The sequence below is a fragment of the Echinops telfairi genome, unplaced genomic scaffold (assembly GCF_000313985.2).
Source record: "Echinops telfairi isolate 266 unplaced genomic scaffold, ASM31398v2 ScPeMD7_31;HRSCAF=116, whole genome shotgun sequence".
In the NCBI taxonomy this organism is placed as follows: Eukaryota; Metazoa; Chordata; class Mammalia; order Afrosoricida; family Tenrecidae; genus Echinops; species Echinops telfairi.
Genome location: NW_022103928.1, coordinates 16,067,379 through 16,090,206, shown reverse-complemented (window position 1 = coordinate 16,090,206; position 22,828 = coordinate 16,067,379). Strand labels below are relative to the sequence as shown.

The following is a 22,828-nucleotide window of genomic DNA, read 5'->3' as shown; positions in this document are numbered from 1 at the left end:
GAGAAGTATTCCCTTGCACGATTCAAGTGCATCATCCTTGAGGAATAGTTGCACCCACTCTGGCTTCATCAGGAGTTACAGTATTGGGAGACACTAAGCCATGGTGACAGGGTACATGCCACACACCCCACCAGAACTACGATGATGGTGGCAACATCGGCAGGGATTCATTCAAGCCAGATTTTAAACACACTGAAAACACCCCTTTCTCCTTATTCCTCCTCCTCCTCCTCCTTTTTCTTCTTTTAATATCAGCAGAGGTGAAAAAAGAACGTAAACCAGCCTTTATCTCTTTGCTAATTTCCCACAGCTACCTACTAACGTGGTCTCAAACTGGCAATAAACGCATTTGTAACTTCGTTGCAAATTAAGAAGCTTTTTACTAGAGCTAGTTCTTCTTTCGTAAAATAGGAACAGAATGACAGGTAGGGCAGCAGCAAGGATTCTGCGTGGTCTGCAAAGGAAATCCCCAAGGAGGAGGGCCCTTCTCACCTCGCCCCAGTTGCCGAACACCCATTGAGGACACGGGCCAGAGTCACAGGCTCTCTGCTCATCAGGTTTGATTCTCTCCACGCAGTCGCTGGCCGTGAATCCATTTTCATCCTGACACACGACGACACGCCGCTGGGAGCCACCAGCACAGGTACTGGAACACTAAACACATCAATCCATAAGTTAACCCCTCCTCCGTCTTCCGCTGAGACCAGCATGACAGAAATCGTCCTTAAGTTGTCCGAAGAGGACAAAAAAACCCTCAGGAGACCCACAGAACACCCTTGCTTCCTGGATGGGTCTTTTTAAACAGCTGAGGGCAGAAACCTGGCTGCGGCTTCAGGCAGTTGTAGGTCCTTAGTAGGTGCTCAACAAATGCCCGAGTGACAATGTCTCCTGGTCCCCAAAGCAGTCCCTCTCTGCAGCTCTGAGACAAGGAGGTGCCCATGGATGTCACGGTTTATTTGGAAATCCTTCTTTCCCCAAATTCTAGGTGCTTACTTACAGCCAGCATTTGCCTGCACTGCCATCAGGGCAATTAAGTGACGTGAATTGCTGGATGTGGAAATTGAGCTTCTGCATTAACTCATGCATTCAGGCATCATGGAATATGGCACTGACGTATTCTTTCCTTGAAGCTCTCCTTCCCATCACTGTCCATTCAGTAGCCTAGATACCCAAGGCCGTCACCGTAAGACATGCTTTATTTTTCGCTTGCCCAGTGAAGGTCCTTGAATCCCACAGGCACCAACCTCCTTGCAGACACACTCTCAGGCTCACACTCCCTCGCCCGGTTGCCATGGCTTTTTGTTTGCATTTTTTTGTTTCCTATACAAGCTTTACATGGCTCGGGTGTTTATCTACATCTTGAGTGTTTTGTTTTTTCTTCCTTTACATAATTTCCTTATCTTTTTGAAACTCAACGTTTCGCTAATATCCCTGACTCTGACCCTTAAACTGTAAAAGCAGTTTGCATATAAAATAACCACTTAGTTCTCAGAGCAATGTATTTCCCATGAATTATCACGCCTCAAACTGCATTTGCAACAGAGTTGTTAGTTCCAGGCTCTGAGAGCTGCTTTCTATCTCATCCTAACCAGTGTTATCTCAGAGTACGGACAGACCTCCGAGACCACAGGCTTTGTATCCATGCACCCAGCCAACAGTGGATCACAAATACGGGCAGGGGTGGAGGTGGGTGGAGCAACTGGGTGGTCAAAGCAATCCTTCAAAAGCCTATGAGGCAGCTCAAAGGACTACTTACACAGCATGTATATTATATTAGGTTTTATAAGTAATCTAGAGATTTAGAGGATTGGAGCGAGAGGCTTCAAAAAGCTCCTGCAAAAATTTCACTCTCTCTTAATTCCATTTTTCCCTCCAACTTTTTGAAGTCACTTCATGTATAGGAGAATACAGGTAGTTATACACAAACACAACACTATCTTGGATAAGGGACTTGAGTATTCTTGGGTTTGGGTGTCAGCGAGGCATTCTGGAACCAGTCCTCCATGGATATCAATGGACTACCATGCCTGAAACTTGCTTCTTGTTGGTTAGCTTCTCCCATAGCATGATGTGTGTCTATTTCATGGCTTATTGTGTTGAGCCTGAATTTAACCTCCCTGCCTACATGGACCAAATTATAGGTGATTATAAAGTTGTTCTCAGGTTTAAAGTGGCCCCCAGTTGGTATCTGAGTGGTCAATGTTGTTGTCTAATAACTGAATGGTGGAAGGTTCTAGCATTTCTCTGGACCTTTTTAGTTACAAATGCTGCTATTCTCTTTAGATGACAACATTTCCCTTGGTAAATATTTTTTTTAACAGACTCTATACCTAGGAGCAAAATGTGAATGGCATTTATTATCCATGCTTGACAAAACCACGGACAGTGGCCCTTAAAGACTCAGGGGTCAGTGGACAATCCCTTCTCTTACTTGCCCAACAAGCTCCCCAGCCCCCTCGCATTTGCCAATAGCAGCCAGATTTTCCTTTCAGGGGCCATTCCTCCTGGTGAGACAGTTGATCAAGACACTCTGCCCTGCCTCAATCAAGGCATGGCCACATGGCCAAGTTGGTCCAATCAGGTTTTTCTGGGAATCTGGGTCTTAGATATAGGCATTCAATGGTAAGACAAAACTGGAAGACTCATTAACACAGACACTCCCTAAACTCCTTCAGATACTGCTCTGTCTAGATCAGGTGTTAGCAAATAGCAAATAATGGGTCCAGTCCCCATGCAGCCTGTTTTTGTAAGAAGAAGAAGAGGAGGAGGAACTAGAGAAGGAGGAGCAGGAGGAGGAGGAGAAAAAGGTTTTACTGACACACAGCTGCGCCCCTGCGTTTCTGTGTAACACTGCCTCCAACTGCTGTCCACTACCCTGGCAGAGTGGAGTAGTTGCCCTATCTTTCCCATGGATCACAAACCCAACCATCTTTACTACTTGGCCCTTTGCAGGGGAAAAGAGCCAGACTTTTGTATAGATGCTTGTAGATGCTCCAGTCCTCGTTGTTTCTAGGACTAAATCATCTGTTTTCTTTGCTTGAGCTTCACTGGCCCAGCCTCTCCCTTTTGCTCATAACCAGAGACCCTTCGTTGGCACACAGAAGGCCTCCCCCAGGGTTTATGTTGTTGATACAGAAACCAGTACAACACGATGTTCTTACTGAAGATCCGCAGTAAACATTCAACCCTACTGCTCAGGTGTTTATAATTCTTTGCTTCCTTTTTCGCCATGGAGGCAGGACAACAGTGTACAGGTGTGCAGTGTGTGCACAGCACATGTCCATCTTGCATGCTCCGGGCAGGTGTTCAATGAGCAGGTCGTGCATATAAAGCTAGGGCCAGAAAATGCACACCAGCCAGCATTGAGCAGACTCACTTTCTCTTAGGAAAAAAAGAACACCCCCACCTGCCAAAAAATCAGGTACATTTAAAAAAAGAATGGTCTTGCCTACTGCTGCAAAAAAAAAAAAAGGTTATGTAGTCTTTCCTAATTGGGAACTCTGCTCCAGGGCATAGTCATGGAATCTAAAGAGAATTCATTATCATCCAAATAAAGTCTTAAATAAGAACAGCTTAAATTTTTTTATTATAATTTCTAGTGCTATCATTAGAATTCACCATCATGAGCTTTAAAATTTTCAACCAGGAAAAAACTATGAGACACTCAGTGATGACCTCCCTTAATCACCCTTGTATTTTCAGAACTGACATTTCCTATAACCCAGGCCAAGGAAACAGGGCAGGCTGAGGACACCAAGGGAATGACAGATGCTGTGCAGAGAATCAATGCTTGCAGTAGGCGAAAAGGCCTACCAGGTAATCAGCATTCACGGGAAAGTAAATGGCATTCATGGGAAACTAACTTACTGAAACACAGCTATGGGGGACAGACAGCTTTGCTTCCCTGCCAATGCTTTTTATCCTACAAGCAAGGAAACACAATTGGAAGTTCTAGGAAGGAACTAGTAGTCAGTCTCTGGTTAAATATAAACATATGGTCAGGAAATGCCTGCTGAGTACCTGCCTACCCAGGGTCCCCCACTACCTCAACCCTCCTGAAGTTCCAGCGGCATTGTCAGTACTGCACACTGTTATTATCTGGGGGAAACGCTTGAATAAAAATCAAATAGGAAAAGCATGCCATTTGTCCTTGGAAGAAATATTATTCAAGTTCTTATTAATTTGAGGTTAATGATACAACTCCAATCACGCCCCCTACGATGGAGTAGACTGACTCACAGCAAGCCTGTCAGACCCCGTGGGCGCCCCCATAAGGATTTGTCCCAGCCATAAATCCTCACAGAGGCAGACTCTGCCACCTCTTCCTCCCACGGTGCGCCTGCTGGGCTTGAACCGCCACTTTTCTTCCAGCAGCCCAGTGTTTAACCCCCTGTGCCACTTTGAGGGTTCCTTGAAAGGAACGGAGTGATAATAAGGAAGAACACTGTCGACAGTGGCCTCTGACTGGCCATCAAGCAGAGTATGAAGCACTTTACTTGTATAATCTCATTAAATTCCTACAATCACCCAGGAAAGTCAGAATGATGGAGACTCTTCTTTTATAGATGGGGACCCGAGGCTCAAAGAGGAGAGAGACCTGGGTAAGGCCCCAAAGTTTCAAAGTGAACGAGCTTGGATCACTCCAAGCACCTTTGCTCAGAAGAGCCTGTGCTGCTCACCAGGTCATGGTGCCTCGCCTCTAAGTGAGGGGACCAAGACGAGTATCTCCCTGCGTCCAAGTCAGTGATCCACTCCTACAAACTGCACAGCTCCCTGCACTCCGCTGGAAACAGCAGGAAGGACAATGACTTTCCTTCAGCAAAGCCTTCCAGAAACGTTCCTTGTCCCCCTAATTTCCCCACACATCTGAGCTACTATTACATTAAGGATCGGTCACCACCGTTTCCATGATACCTCCCATGGGTGCCCTTGCATACCTCGCAGTACACAGGTACGTGCAAACTGCATCCTGTAGCATCTTTTCAGGGAGAACAAATAACCCAATATAATTCATTCACAACAAATGAAAATGCACAGTGGCAATCCCTTGTAACAAACAGAGATGGACCACAGGTGTTTGCCCTCAAACCCAACCTCAAAGAGAAGATAGGAGAGGCGAGAAAGGCTTCAGTGAATACTCACTGCTCCCCAGGGACCAGTTCGCCACTGGTTTCCGCCCAGCACGTGGGTGCGGCTGGGGCTCATGCCCGTGGGCCGATAGTGTTCATTTTGGAAAGGGTACTGGGCCAGGCCACCGTCCGGGGTCCGCTGAGGGCATGGCGCCATGGAACAGTCCTGGTTAGTTTCTGGGATATAATCCGGGTCACACTCGCTCTCGTGTGTCACGTGGTCGCTGTAGTTGACACAGACCACCTGCCGAGTTGCCCTACCTTGCCCACAGGTCACGGAGCACTATGTAGAGCATACAGAAAGAGAAAAAGCTGGTGGTCAGAAATTCGTGAATGTGCATGTGTTGAGCAAATATCGCAGCATTCACCAGGTGATCAGGCCAATGAACTTCATAGCCATCCCTGTTTCCTCTTTTCTTCCCATCCAAAATCCAATTCATTAAGAAACTCTTTAAGCCCAGTATCCAAAATAAATCCCAAGCCCCGTCACTTCTTAGAACTTCCAAACATCCCTCTCTAGGCTAAGCTAGCCTCTTCTATTTGCTGCCCAAATGCAATCAGCTTTAGAATGGATCCTCTTAACGATCCTGCCCACATCCGTTACCCCCAGATGATGAAACACTGCCCTTTTTAAAAGCAAAAGAAGTCCAGGTCATTCCCCCAATGCCGTCCTAATTCACAGAGATGTCCAACAGTCTTTACCGTGACCTGCCGCGCGCACTGCCTCTGTCCCATCGCTCTCTACTCACTGTGCTGGAGTCACCTGGCCTTCTGGAAGCTTCTTGTGATTGCCAAGGACACTCCCTACAGGGTCGTTGTTGACACTGTACCTTTTGGTGTATCATGGGCTCACTCCTCCATGTCATTCAGGGCCAGGTCTTTTTCTGACTACTCGATCAAAAAGCACATCCCACCTCTTTATGCCATTATACTGCTTGACTTCCTTCTTAAGACTTATCAGTACCTGCTGCTGCACTGCACGTCTGCTATTTGTTCATTGAAAGGATTCTCCATTGGTATAAACTCCAAGGAAACAGAGATGTTCTGACTCATTGTTCACTGCTCTTTCTACAGTTAGCTTTCACAAGTCTCTGGTGACTGAACAGACATCAGATGGATGAATGGCTGTTTGAATCCTTGAGGCAGGAGAGAGTGGGGGTCATCTACCACTTATTGAGCACTAACTTTTTAAAATTAGGTATCTACCATATAATCTCAGATAATCTTCATGACCACTTAATAAGGTGGCTATTCTTTTTAGTATTCTTCTAATATCAGTGGACATTGAAGTTCAAGGTCATCCAGCCAGTAAATATCAGCACTGGATTTTTCCATGGTTCTCTTTGACACCAACTTCAAAGATTTATATATATGTGATAATACTTATTGCGAGATTAATCTCCATTTTCCTCATGCTCTCTCCTCACCCACCCCAACTTTGGACTCTAGGATTCAGGGAGTGGAGAATGCTTGAAGACAAAGGTGCTTCTACTTTGAAAAGAGCCCAAGTTCATTTTAGAGGTGATACAGAGCACCTCAGACAGAAGAGGAAAGAGAGGGTGGTGTGTATGAGCAGGGGTCCTTGGCAAGGGTGAGCAGAAGATAAAGGACGGCGAGTGCCAAAGAAGGGGAAGCCAGCCATCACCTGCCAGCAGTGCCTGAAGAGGCAGCACGACTTCAGACACGATAGTGCTTGGTGTGAACAGAAACGGCCGAACTCACAGTGCCAGATGAGCATTCCCAGGTCTTACTCTTGCCCGGGGAAGCCAAGAGGCACGCAGCTTCATGGGGTCACAGGAGTTTGGGAAATAAGGATGTAGGAGATTCTCAGGTTCGAGATGAGAGGCCCAGCCCTCACCATGTTCTCAACAAGCCTTCTGTATTTCTAATGCAAAAGCAGGATTTCTAATCCACCCAAGAGGTGCATAGCTCAAGTAGACTGTCAACTGATGCACACATTCCTTAATAATGTAGCGTCCCTTTCATACCAAACTAAGACGTATGCTAGTTGCCCATATATGGAACAGAATCGTTTAAATCACATTCTAAGCCCAACTGAAAATTACCCATTGATTTCTGTGCACCCCTACTATTCATGCTCCCCAGTGCTCTCTCAAATCCCTTCCCAATTCCAAAGATGCCCTCACTTACAGAACTCCAGTCTGAAGCTTTCCACTGCCCACAGGGGACCACCAAACAGTCCTCCTTGGCCAAAGGTCGAGGCTGGGTCAAACAGGTGCTTTCGTCAGCCACAGAGCCATCCTCATGCCGGCAGCTGACATATCTCATCCGGGTGCCTTTTCCGCAAGTAGCTGAGCACTGGGCATTGAGGTAAAACAGTGCAGAGATATCATCTAATATGGTCAGATATTGGATAGTAACCCATTTTCTGTAGTCATGTCAAAGACCATCTGCCTTCCCTTCCCTCCCTCATTTCAGCTTCTCCCAATCTCATTCTTACTGGAGTCCAAGACCCAAAGCGCCACTGGGTTCTCGGTATACTGTGTATGTTTCTCCCTGCTTCTGGGGCAGTTGGGGGAGGGTGACAAGATGGTAACTCACAGTCCTAGATGTGAGAAGAAAAAAAAGAAAAAGCCAAAGTTACCTTCAAGCCAACACATATTTCAATGCTTCACATTATAAGGGATAGTATGACTTCTCTCAGCTCCACTTCCCTCACCTGGAAGACTAGATACAGTGGGAGATGTTCTTACATCGGGCAGGCGTCTACGTATATGGCTGTTCTTCTGGAAGGTATTGTTTTAAATAATGGAGAATAGCACACAGATTGATAAAAATAAGGCTACCATCTAAAAATGGTTAACTGTTCTAAATCCCAAAGGCCAAATTCTGTTCTCACATTTCAATTTCTTTTCTAATTGAATTTTGCTAACCATGAACTTGCTTTCTGTGTTTAAAGATAACGCCTAAAACCGTGAAGGTCAACTCTGAATATAAGAGATGTAGCGAATACACCTACGCCTGGAATTTGTGTAACACCCTTTAATCTCTCAGAGGGAATCCTGATAATGAACGGAGGGGCATTCGTGTGTCGATAATCCTCCCATATTTACAGATGGGAGAGCAAAGTACAGACCTGCTCGCAGTCATCCCCACCTCGGTGGTTGGTAAATATTCTTTGATTTAATACATATTCATTGAATGCCTAAAATGTGTCAGGCTCAGGGTGAAGTGTGGGGTTCCAGGCTGAATATAACTGACAGCTCCTCATCTCTTGGAATTTACAGAGAGTGTGAAATTCAGTTGCTGGCTACAGACCTTGCCTATTACTTTGCCCATGGCTCACAGAAGGCCACGGGGAACTCTTCACAAACTGAAGAAATTGTCCTGCCTCTGCAGCTGGGTAAACTTCCTCTACAGGCACGTGGATATTAGGGAATAACTAGCAGAAAAACAGGTTTTGAGTCTCTAAGGGAGTAACTAACTCCTCAGTCCATGACACTTGTCACGTGTGCTTCAGAACATTTGATGAAATAATATAAATAAAAGATCACGAAGTTAAATGTGTTGTCTGGGAAATGGTCAGCAGCTGCCACCACCACTGTATCATTTACTCTGTTAACTCTCATTATCCATCAGATGCAACCAAGTGTTCAGAATGGAGGCAAGAGCCAGACGACCCAGGCCTTAGAGAACAAGTTCTGGGCACTGTCTGGGATCAAGCCCTGTCTGGGATCAAGCCCTGTCTCCAACAACTTGCCAAGCTGGAAGGCAAACCCAAGTCTTCTCTTGAAATAGTCCCTTTATACATACCATGCCAAAATTGAAGGCCTGCACAGCATGGTGTGCTGGTAAATTATTATCAACTGGCTCTCCAGAAAAAAGGCTGTTTGTGAATGTGTGCGTGTGGATAACAGTTATGTGTTCATAGTCACACATGCACCTAATATTTGTGTATTTCCATGTATGTGTGTATTTATTATAAATACGATTGATATAAGGGATGTGTAACATACAGTCCACAAATAATACAGCTCTTTATTGTAAATTCCCTACAGCTAACTGACTCTCATGGAATGTTTTTGCTGAATTTCGCCAAATTCTAGAATCCATGACTAAACTGTAGCTGCAACTGTTGAATGAATAAAGTTCTGACATAAATGCTATTTGACATTTTTGTTTATTTTTAAGTGAAAGATGAAAGTGAAATAATACTTATGTAAAAAAATGCATTCACCACCAAAGATAAAACTTTCTTTATTGAGTTAGATAATAGTTTCTGAAGACCAGAATATACTGTGTCTGAGTATACGTGTGTGTATATATATATATATATATATATCCACACATGATTTTTGCTAACAGTTGTAGACACAAGTTTCTTTTAAGCTTAATCTGCACTACTAACATTTTATTCATAATTTTCTCAGCCCTTGACAATCAAAAAAATAATAAATTAAGTCATGAATTGTAGCGTTTGCTGCCTTCTCCCACCACGGTTGATGTCAAGCTGCCAACCTGACCTCACTGAGTTCAGGTTGAAGAAGAAGAAATGTGTAGTATCGGTCCATTACATAGTGTTTTTATCATACATATGAAATTGGTATAACCAAGGCCAAGATCATAGATATTGTAAAATAATGAGAATGTGATAAGCTTTCATTTTTGTTATTTTTATTTTAAGACAATTAATTTAATTAAAGACTTATACTATTTATTTTTAATAATGGCTATGTGTAACAACCACACATAACCGCACATAATTCCTGAGATGTACCAATCGGCTTTTGCAAGTTGGTATAAGCTGATGCAAACACACTACTTCTTGAACGTGTGATACTCTGTTATTAAATCCCCAAGTTGAAATCATTAAAAAAATAAAACCTGAGTTTGAGAAAACAAAATAACCAACATTTACCATTCCTTAAGTATTAAAATCAAACCTACATATTCTCCAAAAGCCAGAGAACATAAAAGTGATACATCAGATTAGATCCTAATACAACAACTATGTAAATAAGGTTACTCATCAATGAACTGTTCCAGCCACTTGCATGCTAATCAGTGAAAGGGATTCATTTTGACTGAACCCTAGCCAGTTTAAGTATCTGAGAATCGAAGCCCAAACACTGAGTTACGTGCAGGAGACTCACCTGGGTCTCAGTTGGTCTAGCTGCTGCATTGCACTCGTTGTCACCAACCACGGACATATACGTCCCAATGATACATTTCACTACTCTTAGCTGGTATCCCTGACCACAAGTGACACTGCACTGGGAGGAAGAAATGAAACAAAAGATAAATACAGTTCAGCAAGTCTTCTCTCACCCTTATTTTCCCCATAGCATTTTACAAGAGATAATAATTTCCAACACAGTAGGCCAGAGGGCTGGCACTGAAAGAAATTAGGTAAATGTAGACAGTCCTCTTCTGTGCAAATTCTGATCAATTATCAATATGACACTTCAAATGATATCTGCTTCCCGTTGGTTTGTAAGGTTTGTAAGGGTTCAACCCGGTGGCCTTGAACGCCCTGGGAAAATGAGAACATATCTCCAGTATTTTTGTCACTTTCACACAATGCCCATCAGAGTGCCATTGCTAAAATAAGCCCATAACATAGGTCTGTGAACTGTTAAGCCCTCTTGGACATTCTCTGGAAAAATAATCAGAATTTTCATCAACCACTTTGTATGAGGATCCTTGTTTTTAAATTATTTATATAGAATGGGCAAATATTTGAAATCGCCTAAGTGTGCAACCTCCAAGGGTTAGCCACACATACCACAGCTCAGGTAGCAAAGAAAGCAGCCAAGCTGCTAAAAGGTATATTTTGATAGATACATAAATCAGCTGAATGCAAAAGGTTTAAGCAGTAACCTGACAGAAGTGAGTAAGGACTTCAAGAATTAGTCCCTGCAACCAGGGACTGCCTAGTGAATAAAAAGGTTGGTAGGTGTCAGTATGGGAGTACTGTGGTGTTTTTGTTTCATAGTGTTCTCTCCTATAATCCTGCTCTCAGATCAGCAGGCATCATATGAAGATGGCAATACTACCCAAAGTGTGGTAGAGATTCAACATAATCCTTACCAAAACTCCAACAATCTTTTGGCAGAAATGGCAAGACTGAATGTAAAATTCACATGGAATTATAAGGGGAGCCAAATAGCCAAAACATTCTTTGAAAAATAGGAATGGAGTTAGAGAACTCGTACTTCTCAACTAAAGTACTTAGCACAAAGCTAAGGTAACCAGAACAGAATGGTAATGAAATAAGGATAGACATACAGACCGATGGAACCATCAATCTTTTGGTGAACAGTAGAGCACTTAATGATCACACCAGGAAGGCTTCTTAATCAGTCATTAGGGAATTCAAATCAAAGCCATAATGACATTGGACCCATGAACATCCACAAGATCAATAGTTCAAAACGACCAGCTGCTCTACCAGTTGCTCGGAGGGAGAAAGGTGGGGCTCTCTACTCCTGTAAATTGTTAGTCTCAGAAACCCCCATGGGCAGTTCTACCCTATCCTACAGCGAGCGTTGCTACAAGTCAGCATTGACCCAATGGCAGTCAGTTTGGTTTGGAAAGAAAGGGTGGGCCCGGTTGTGTACACGGAGTCTGTTTCCTAGGGGATCACCCAGTACAGTGAACCCTCGTTTATCGCTGTTAATCGGTTCTAGACCCTACCGTGATAAATGAAATTCCGCAAAGTAGGATTCCTTATTTGTAAATCAAATATTTTCGTAGTTAGAGCATAGAGGACATGAAAAAACACCCGTTAGTCACCATTACACTCGTATTACCCAATTTATTAAACGAAAAAGGGAAAATACAGTAAAACATTTTGGATGTTACAATTATCATTTATTATTTATTATATTATTTATGGCATCAAGCATGTACAGTATGAGCCAATCAGTGGCAGTAATGACAGAGCATGCGCTGTTACGCAAAAACCGCGATAGAGTGAAGCCGCGGAAGTCGAAGCGCGAAGTGGCGAGGGTTCACTGTATCTGCCATTCTGACTGGGGGTGTGATACAGGGGGGGTGTTAGAGTCACAGTCAGTGCAGAAACTGGGACGGAGCGGGTCAAGCTGCTTTCACTTATTGCCTGCATACCTGGAAGTGAAGACTTGTTCTAGAGCAGTGGTTCTCAACCTGTGGGTTGTGACCCTTAGGGGGTCAAATGACCCTTTCACAGGGGTTGCCCGATTCATAATGGTAGCAAAATTAAAGTTATGAAGTGGCAATGGAAGTAATTTCCTGGTTGGGGTTCACCACAAGATGAAGCGCGAAGCACTGTATTAAAGGGTCGCGGCATTAGGAAGGCTGAGAACCACTGCTCTAGAGGAGCGAAGTGGCTATGGTTGGTCAGGGAAGACAGAGAGCCAGGAAGAGACTGCAGAGGTGACAGCAGACAGGTGTGCTGATTCTCAGGGGAGCTTGCAGTGCTACTAAAATAGTTCCCAGACTTTTGATTTTATATTCCTCCCAAACCCCAAACAGCAGCTCCCACCTAAATTCACCACCATCCAGTCAATTCTGACTCATAGTGACCCAGTAGGACAGGGTAGAACTGCCGCTGTGGGTTTCTGAGACTGTGAATCTTGACGGGAGTAGAGAGCCTCAGCTTTCTCCCGAGGAGAGGCTGGGGTTTCAAACTGCTGACCTTGCAGTTAGCAGCCCACCTCGCAGGAAAGGATGAGTTCCAAGAGTCTCAGTTTCTCATGTGCAAACCCAGGAGAGACTTTCACTCTGTCCCTGAAGAATGTTTCAAGCTAAGACCGTGGAGCCAACGGGGTGACTCGGGACAGCTCTTTCCAAGGGTGAGGCGTCTGCCATCTTTTGCCTAACAAATTCTATTGGAAGAGTTTGACTTCTTTGATGTAGCCACAGAGATGAGCTTTTAGAATGGTTGACCAAAAACCCAAACCAAACTCACTGCCATTGAGTCAGTTCTGACACACAGCAACCCTGTAGGAGAGGGTGGAACTGCTTCTGTGGGTTCCTGAATCGGTAACTCCTAATGAGAGCGGAAATCTCCATCTTTTTCTGGAGACTTTTTGACAGTGGAAATCAAAATATCCTTTCAGAATCCTAGCCAGGCCTGCCTGCCAAAGACTTGGGCACTAGAGCACATTTTGGAACTGACCTCCTGAGCCCACTAGGAAATAACAGCAGCCAGCCACGAAATCTGTCATGAACTTGTTCAAACGCTCATGTGCTCAAGGGCTACCGTTCTGACCTCTAGGACACAGAGATGTACGTGGGACTGTAAGGGAGCCATCAGTTCTGGGTGGCAGCTTTGGACGTGGGGCACACAGGATCCCCGGTTTTGTGTCACAGGGGTACAGTGAGTGCCAATTCCCACTGCTGGAATGTCCCTCTCCAAGCTCTCTCCAGATAAGAAGGAAAGAATGTAGCTAAGAACCTTATCATTCAAAATACCTGTCCCCAGGGACCCAGCTGCCAGGACGCACATTCCGGCTGCTGACAAGGCTGCGTGGAGGCCGGCTTGCTCTCAGGGTCACAGATTCGATCGTTTAATCGATCTTCACCAAACTGACACCAGACCTGGCGGTGCTTGTGTCCTTTTCCACAGGTGACCAAGCACTGTAATAAAACAGACAGCCACTCAGGGTCATTTCAGAACAAGGCGCAGTCGTTCCTGGGAGTCATTCATTGATGAGCAGGGACAGGTGTGGCCTTCCTTTTTCCCACAGTAGCTCCTGTCTCCCGTGGCAACTGGTAAATATAACAAGGCTCTCATGCCCTCACTTACCCGGGATTCATATGAACTTTGGGCCTGTTTGAAGCACAGAATGTAAACTCGCAGCACCGTGCCCTAAAATATTAAGGACTGGCATTCGTTTTCTGGCAGAGCAGTTAGGGGCAGGCAGGGAATTCCCAGGTTTTAACCTGGGAATACAACCAGCTATAGGAGACTGTACATATCACATGATCGCTCCTCAATTCTCTCATTTCTAAAATGGAGAGAAGATTAGTGCTTCCTGCACAGAATTTTGAATATATACACAGAAATCCAATTAAGGTGTTTAGCACAGTGTTCATTAAAAAGTGTTAACTATAATCCATGCTTACCATAGATATTTTCACAATGTAGAAAAACATATAAGAGAACATTATTGTGACCCTCAACTCTCTGCTTAGAGAGAGCTATTATTGACATAAGACTGCTTTCTTTCCAGCCTCTTTATCTAAGGGATTTTGGAACATACTGAATTGACAAGCTGACCTTCCCACACCCCATTTTGCTAAGTATCCTTGGAAAGGTTTGTTGTGAGTTTTTCTGGACATCAAACATGGTTAGATCACATGTAAAGGTACTCATCTACCATTTCAGAGGCATTAATAATATCCTACTAACTCCCCCCCCCAAAGCAAACACACATGCACACACCCATAAAAACACCCAAACTCAACGGCCATCAAGCCGATGCTAATGCATAGAGACCCTATAGGACAGGATAGAACTGCCCCATGAGTTCCTGAGACTGCCACTCTTGATAGGACAATGTCTGCCTGTCATCCCAATAGTGTACGAAGAGTCCATGACATTTGATACTGAAAACAAACACGCCATCCTTACCAGATTGGACACAGACATGGCTGGAGCAGGCCAGCATACTTTCTTTCCCCCAGGTCTGACTTGGCCCATAGGTACAGGAAGTTCTGTTCCCTGAAGGCCTTAGGCGGAGCACAGTTAACATGGGTGGCTGCTAATTGCATAGGTTGGCAAGTTGCAGTACCCAGATGTGTCTAGGAAGAAAGGTCTGGTAATCTACTTCCCAGCCATCAGCCTCAGAAAGTCCTTCCGAGTAGAATTCTATTCTGACACACACGAGGCCATCCTATGCAACAATCAGCTTGATGGCAACTGGACTTTTCTGCCCTTCTGCGTGCTCTCCTTTAAGACAGTGGAGAGAGTCACCTGCTTGGGCAGCAACGCACAGGGCTGTGCTAATACCAAGAGACTAAACCCACTGCTAGAGTGATTTTCAATTCATAGACATTCTGTAGGACAGAGCAGAAATGCCCCTTTGGGTTTCTGAGGCTGTAAATCTTTATGAGAGCAGAAAGCCTCGTCTTTCTCCTGAGGATGGCTAGCTGGTTTGAACTGCTGACATTGCAGTCAGCAGCCCAACATGTAACCTACTTTGCCATCAGAAATCCTACGATCAAAAAAAAAAAAAAAAGAAAGAAATCCTAGGATCTCTCTCATTCTTCCATTAAATAAAACAACGGAAGTCGGAATCCTCATTTTGACTTTGCTTCTAAACCAGTGCAGCTTTACAATGAACAACATCATGGTTTCCTTTTAGTGTGTGGCTAATGAGCAAGGGGAGGCAAGGTAAAGGACTGGAGTTCCACAGTTGCCAACAGAAGCCACCGTCATGGGTGATCCAGCCCAGCCTCTGAGTCTCAGCCTGGGCCACAGCCATGCGCACGTGAAGGAGTGGAGATGCTGTGTCCTCCAAGAACAGCAGGAGAGAGATACAGCAGGGTTAGCCTTGAACAAGCCAGGAGAGGCCCCGAATTAAAGCATCAGAAATGGCCCAGGGACACAACCACCCTCTGGTCCTCCCTGCTCACCTCTGACCACTCTCCCAACTTCCACTGAGGACAGGGGAACTCGCTGCATCTCTGAATGGTGACTTTCTCCTGAGTGCACCTGCTGTCATCCAGGACGTCATTTCGGCTGTTGACACAAATAGCCCTTCTCCTTTGGGTCCCACCATCACAGCTTTTTGAGCACTGCAAGGACAAGGATACAAGTATGGCTACTGGGTTTCCTATGAAACCTGCTCAGGGCCCTGGCAGTGTTGCCTTGTCTCTTCCAGCCCTTATGAGACAAACACGAGGGGGTACCCAAAAATAAATGGAATTTTCCCCAAAGTTGTGTATTAATTATTTTTAACAAAACAAACTTATCACCTTCAAAGTACTCTCTATTACACTGAATACACGTGTCAAATCTGTTATTCCATTCTTGGAAATATTTTTCAAACTCATCTGTTTGGATGGCTGACAGCACCTCCCTAATTTTTTCCTCACCTCTTCTACATCGTCAAATCACTGTCCTTTCATATATCCCTCTTCATTTGCAGAAACAAAAAGTTGCACAGAGCAAAGTCAGGTGAGTAGGGTGTGTGGGGAAAGAGAGGCATGCTAGTTTTTGCCAACAACTGGAACATTGAGATGGCTGTGTGAGCAGGTGCACTGTCATGGCAGCAAAACCAGTCCCCCATCTGCCATAAATCATGCCTTTTTTGCCACACACCATTATGCAATCTTTTCAGAACCTCTAAATAAAAAGCTTGATTAACAGTCTGACCTGGTGGAACAAACTCCAGATGCACTACAAGTGGACATTTTCATCCGTTTGGGAAGTGGATGAACATCCAGAATGATGTTTGTTATCAATTGACATTTCATCTTTTTTTGAAAGGAGAAAAACAGTTATACACTTGAGTTTTCCCCATAGTGCTGTCCTTGTATGCTGTGTTCAACATCACAACAGTTTCTGCTGCATTTTTCCCAAGCAGGAAATCTCACAGCTGCGTGCTGTTCTTTTAAATCGGCCATCACAAAAAAATGAGGTTCAAATGAAACTGCATTTACGAAAAATTTCACTCTGACCACAGAGAACCTTCCCAGGTAATGCCACTGGGTGCGTCAGAACAAGTTGCTAGATGCTCACCTAGTGGGGAAAAATTATACTATGAAAGCTCGCCCAGTGGAGCTTTTTTCCATTTTTGGGAGGTTGGGCCCTCATAAGTCAACAACCTTGGTCAATTCTAGCTATTTTGGGTGTCTTTGTTCAGGCTACTGGAGTCCTTGGGTGGACAAATATTTAATGTGCTTATAGCTAACCAAGAGGCTGCAGACTGGAGCACATTGGAAGAAAGGGCTGGAGAGATCTACTTATGAAAACCCAGCACGATTCTCCTCTAATAAAAATGGGGTTACTGTGCATCAGCATCAACTCCATGGCAACCAATGGTTCATGCTATCAATTTATCAGGTTCACATTAAGTCAACATTAGTTAAATGGCATTGGAAAATACAGCTGGAAATGGCCTGTGGGGGTTAGAAAAAATTGATTGGTTCCAAATTGTGGCACTACTCTCAAGTTTTCCACATGCCATGCCCGTGTCAGACATTACAAATCATAGCAACCTATATAAGAGTCTGAATGGGGTCAGACTTTATAAATTAATTATGGCTCTGTTCCATACTGATGAAACAGGACACTTTCACATAGCTCTCTCTGTAAGGTGATCTCCTCAGCTTAGTGGACCTGGAATCCAAGAGAGAGTTTCTTTTTGACTGAGATCCGGACTTACTTCGGTCCACGCAGAGTACCGCCAGCCACCCATGTTACATTCTCCGGAGCACTTCTCTTGGGTGCTTGGCTTGGAGTAGCTGCTGCAGAAGCTGGCATCAACCTTCTCAGTCTTCCCATCCAGCCGGCTGTATTTGGCACAGCTGATGTCCAGTGTGCGGTAACCCAAGCCGCACTGGGCGCTACATTCACTCCTGCTGGCAACATACCACCTATAAACATTGAGGAGAAAGCAAGTTTGTTTAAATATACATGCTAACCTAGTCTCCACTGGTGGCAGAGTTGAGTTCTATTTCTTTCTCAAACTCAAAAGCCATGGAACTGACAAAGGCCACCGCCAGTTACTAAAATCCCAAATTGTATTCCAAGATACATCCATGCAGTTTTCACTGGCTGCCAGCACACACAGAGGTCACAGACTGGCATCCAGAAAGTCTGTCTTTGTGAAGATACTCTTTGGACATACTCATCCTGAAATTCGAGGAACCAACAAACAAACTTGAAATTCAACAGACCCAAAAAAGCAAATTTATACCCAAAGGCTCATGCAACCCCGTTATTTCATTAGACAAGCTGGAGTCTTCCAGGCTGAGGGAACCAGTCTTCAGAACCAAAGTAGCCTCCTATGTCTATGTGGGCTGCACTCAACTCAACTCCCTGCCACTGAGTCCATTCTCATGCAGACGACCTTAGAGGAGAATTACCACTGTTGTTTTGAGACTGTACATTTCTGCACGAGCAGACAGCCTAATCCATCTCCCACGGGGCAGCTGGTGGTTTCAAACTGCTAACTTTGTGGGTAGCAGCCCAGTGCATAGCCCAGCATGCCACCAGTGAGTGCTCTTGGGAAGTGATAAACATTCTGTCAATGAATAAAGAATGGAATAAGTCGGCTTCCACTACATTTCAAGTGTGGTAAAGTCCGTAAAGGAGCCCTGGTGGTGTCGTGAGTGATACTTTGGGCAGCTAACTACTAGGTCAGCAGTATTAAATCACAGGAGAAAGATAAGACTTTCTACTGTCATAAAGGTTTACAGCATCAGTGACCTACAGGAGCAAGCTTACGCTGTCCGATGGGGTTGCTAAGAGTCGAAATGGACTCAAGAGCACTGAGTTTTGTTTTTTAAAGTCTGTGTACCTTACTATCTGTGAGTAAAGGCTGTACAATCCTTAAAGATATAGGCTACCTTCTATACAACTATGTTATATATACGTTTAAAGTTACGCTTAAACAGGTGAATCGACACCCCTTGAGCCTAGAGTTGAACCCACCCCCGGGATCAGCTTTCAGTCAAACAACACTCCAAATCAAGCTCACTGCCATCAAGTGGATTCTGACACAGCGATCTGAGAGGATACGGAACAGAGTAGAACGGCCCTGTGGACCTTAGACTGTACATCTTTATGGGAGCAGAAAATCTCATCTTCCAATAGCCAGGCCTATAAAACAAACAAGAACACCAGAGAGCAATGCACTCCTCTGCTCATTCAACAGCAGGAGACAGAAAGGGCACCGGCAGCCCAACAATGACAGCAAAGCTCAGAACGCCACAGGGGCAGAGAAGGCTGGTTGGAAATGGAAGCCTGGAAGAAGTAGAAAGGGGTTGACACACTGGAGGGACTGCAACCGATGTCATGAAAGAAAACACGCATGAATCGTTCAATGGAAAACTAATGTGATCTGTAAGCTTTCACTGAAAGGGAAACAAAGTTCAAAATCAATCAATCAATTGATGAATCGTTGTCACCTCTGTAGTCCTAGGACCGCACGACCCTTTCTTGGCACATGGTAGGTGCTCAGAATATGTTGCTAAATTGATGAGTTCTTTGAATGCTCCCAGGCACATGGTGACTGTTTATAATCAAACTCACTGCCATTGAGTAGATGTTGACTCATAGTCAGCCTGCAGGACAGAATAAAACTGCTCCTCCGGACTTCCTAGGCTGTAAATTTTTACAGGAGCAGAAAACTTCCTCCTCTTTTACCCCCATAACAGCCAGTCAGTCAGGACTGCTGACACCGCAATTAGCAACCCAAAGCATAGAAAAAAAAAAAAAAAAAAAGCTTCAACTGAATAACCAACTGAACCAACCTACTGTTGTTGAATAGATTCCAAATCACAGTGACCCTGGAGGGTAGAGTAGATTCTCCACAGGGCTTCCAACGCTGAAAAAAATCTTTTAAGAGAAGAGATTGCTCATCTCTCAGACAGCGCAGTGAGGGGGTTCGAACCACTGACCTTTTTAGCTGGCAGTCCAATGTTCAACCTACTGTGCCGTCAGAGCTGCTTTTAGACCAAGTCAGTCCTTCACTGCCATTGAGTGGGTGCTGACTCATAGGGACCCTGTGGGTTTCTGAGGCTGTGACTATTTGCGGGAGCAGAAAGTCCCATCTTTCTGCTGAGGAGCTGCTGGGGGCACAGGTGCCCTGCTGACCATGAGATCAGCCCAACGAGGAGCCACTAGACAACCAGGACGTCTTTTAAAATGAAGAGAACATTCTCAATAAATGATCTTGAAATGCATGACTGTCGATTGGAATTAGCAATCCAGAAAAAAAGAGCTTTCTTTCTTTTTCAGTTCTAAGAATTTTCATCTAATATCATGTGTGATTGAGAGCTTTGCTGATGGCCACTTCCTCCCAACAATTCTCCCATCTGCACCTGTGCAGGGGCGGAAATCTTGGGGGGGGAAAGGAGGCATTCCAGCCACACGTTTACCTTGGTATTTCTTCCTACTTCTCAAAAGTAGGTCAGAACTGACCACATGGCAAATAAAGTAGGCTACTGAGCATTTCTGTTAGAATGACATGGTATTTTGGGGATTTTATTCTAGCCTGCAACTAGGAACAATTATAAAACAATGCTTTATCTCATCCTGTCACGTTTAGCCCGGGCGGACTCACACTTCCCTAAGGAAGTGAGGCCAAAATGGGGACTGATTCAACAGGGGCATCTGGAACTTTCATCTGCCCTCTGATTCTTGGCTACCTTCACTTCACCTTCGTCACCATTTCCTCATGGAAAGGTTATTTTCCATCCTGGATGTGGGAGGCGGGTGGCCTGACCCACATGAAAACACACTTGTATCTGAGTGGAAAAGTATATAGTCAAGTCTCCCAGATTACCACACAATCCCCGGAATCTGAGCTGAGGACCTTGAAGGAGCTGGGGAAAGGTCAGGGCATTTCCTTAGAAATGTTCTTGTCAAGGAGCTATTGTCCAAATGATACTTAATTTCTGTTTGAGAGGATGAAAGTCTGGGAATAGACACTGCTGATGGTGGCACAGCATTGTGCTGACACGCACCCTGGTCAATACGGAAAATTTGGTATGGAGTATATATTTTACCACAATGACTTCAAGTATGTATGTACAAAATCACCTGCTTCATATACTCTCTGGTGGTTGGTGTCTTGGAAAGATGGCGCTTTGAGGGTTCCTGGACTCATTCATTTCATTGCACATGACAAACACGTTTTTGTTAACTTTCAGGAAAGCATATTCCGAAGTGTTTGTTCAGAAGTGGAGCCTGAGGAAGTCTGTGTCCGTGTGTCTGTGTGTGGGTGGGTAGGACTGGTGGGATTCCATAGTTTTGAGGTATCCATATTCCCAAACTTTTTCAGAGCCTCCAAAATGCCAGTCTGCACCATGAGCCCTCACACAGGGCGGGGAGACAGTCAGCAAGGTTCTCCAATTTACTATTCTGCCAGCGAGTCTCTCCCAGACCGAGTGTTCCACACACGAGCTAGAAACTGGGCTTCTATCAAGTTAACGACTCTCCAGTTCGACCTGACTTTGGCCATCTTAGTTTCACGTGTAGCCACTCAGCAATAAGTCCAATAAATTCTGGCTGTGACTGGCAAAGAGAAGACAGGACACTTCTTTGTCACGTTTGTATCTGTGTGTGTGTGTGTGTGTGTGTGTTTCTGTTTGGAGTGATGAAGTAAACAACTTCATAAATTTGAAAGGCAGTGATCTATGACTTAGAATACTGACATATACATAAAAAAACACCATCGTCTATTTCATCTCAGGCAGCGGTATACTCCTGTTCGCTACAAGGCTTCATCAGCTCAGCCTCAGCCCCTCTCTTTTTGTCTTTGATTCCTTCTACCATGGGGTAGGACTACAATCCATCACTTTTCCTTTAACCAGTCCCAGGCACTGTTATCATCGAACACATCCAACGGTTGGATGCAACAGCATTAATATCCAACATCCAACCAGTTCTATGAGCTGGTGTTCTTGTTTGGGCTCAGTGGAGTTTAAATTTCTTTTTTAAAAAAAGAGCTAAGCTTAAAAAAAAACAGGTGACTTCTTCGGATGGGAAATTGTAAAGGTACCTTTGACATCATCACTCCCTGTCATCTGACTGACTCTAACTCATAGCTGACTCCGTTGTAGGTCAGAGTAGAACTGCCCCTTTGAGTTTCCAAGACTTCAGATCTTTAGAGAAGCAGAAAAGACTCATCTTTCCCCCATGGAGCAGCTGGTAGGTTAGAAATGCTAACCCTGCAGTTAGCAGCCCAACATATCCCCCATCTGCCACTAGAGCACCTTTGACAAGCCTACTACATGCAATGGAAGGACTTTAAGCTTGGCATCTGATTTAACCTCACTGGGTCTCAGTATCGATGGCATGGGGGGAAATACAAGGAAGCTGCAAATGGTTTGTGGGAAATGGAATTAAAATTTTTAATGAAGTCCCCTCAATTTTTTTTGAAGTCCCCTCACAAAGCCTAGGACTATTTAAAAAAAAAAAACTTTTATTGGGGGATCTTACATCTCTTATCACAATCCATGCATTCTTCCAATGTGTCAAACACATTTACACATATGCCACCATCATCATTCTCAAAGCATTCTCTTCCCACTTGAGCCCCTCATATCAGCCCCCCATTTCTTCCCCCTCCCTCCCTCACGAACCCTTGATAGGTCATAGAGTATTTTTTCCATATCTTACATCATCCTCCGTCGTCCCTCACCCACTTTTCCATTATTTGTCCCCCTGGGAGGGAGTTCCGAGTTGACCTTTGTGATCGATTCCCCCTTTTTCCTCCCACCCTCCACTAATCCTCCTGGTATCTCTACTCTCCTTGTTGGCCCTGAACGGTTTATCTATCCTGGATTCCCTGTGTTACGGGCTCTTAACTGTAGCAGTGTGCATGTTCTGGTCTAATCTGATTTGTAAAGTAGAATTGAGGTCATGATAGTGGGGCGAAGGAAGCATCAAAGAACTAGAGGAAAGTTGTGTGTTTCATTGGTGCTATACTGCACCCTGACTGGCTCATTTCTTCCCTGTGATTCCTCTGTGAGGGGATGTCCAATTGTCTACAGATGGGCATTGGGTCTCCACTCCA

At 44.6% G+C, this 22,828-nt stretch overlaps 1 protein-coding gene across 6 annotated transcripts in view; it reads right to left on the bottom strand.

The window, feature by feature from the left end:
• ADAMTS9 (ADAM metallopeptidase with thrombospondin type 1 motif 9) overlaps window positions 1-22,828 on the bottom strand; it is a 177,734-nt gene that overhangs the window by 75,517 nt on the left and 79,389 nt on the right. For all 6 annotated transcript variants that reach the window (XM_045289812.1, XM_045289814.1, XM_045289813.1 and 3 more), the window contains 8 exons: window positions 17,468-17,678; window positions 15,714-15,875; window positions 13,548-13,712; window positions 10,244-10,363; window positions 7,591-7,695; window positions 7,281-7,448; window positions 5,143-5,412; window positions 493-654 (listed from right to left, as the gene is read on the bottom strand). In XM_045289812.1, coding sequence (XP_045145747.1) covers window positions 493-654; window positions 5,143-5,412; window positions 7,281-7,448; window positions 7,591-7,695; window positions 10,244-10,363; window positions 13,548-13,712; window positions 15,714-15,875; window positions 17,468-17,678 — 1,363 coding nt within the window. The remainder of the gene's footprint in view (window positions 1-492; window positions 655-5,142; window positions 5,413-7,280; window positions 7,449-7,590; window positions 7,696-10,243; window positions 10,364-13,547; window positions 13,713-15,713; window positions 15,876-17,467; window positions 17,679-22,828) is intronic.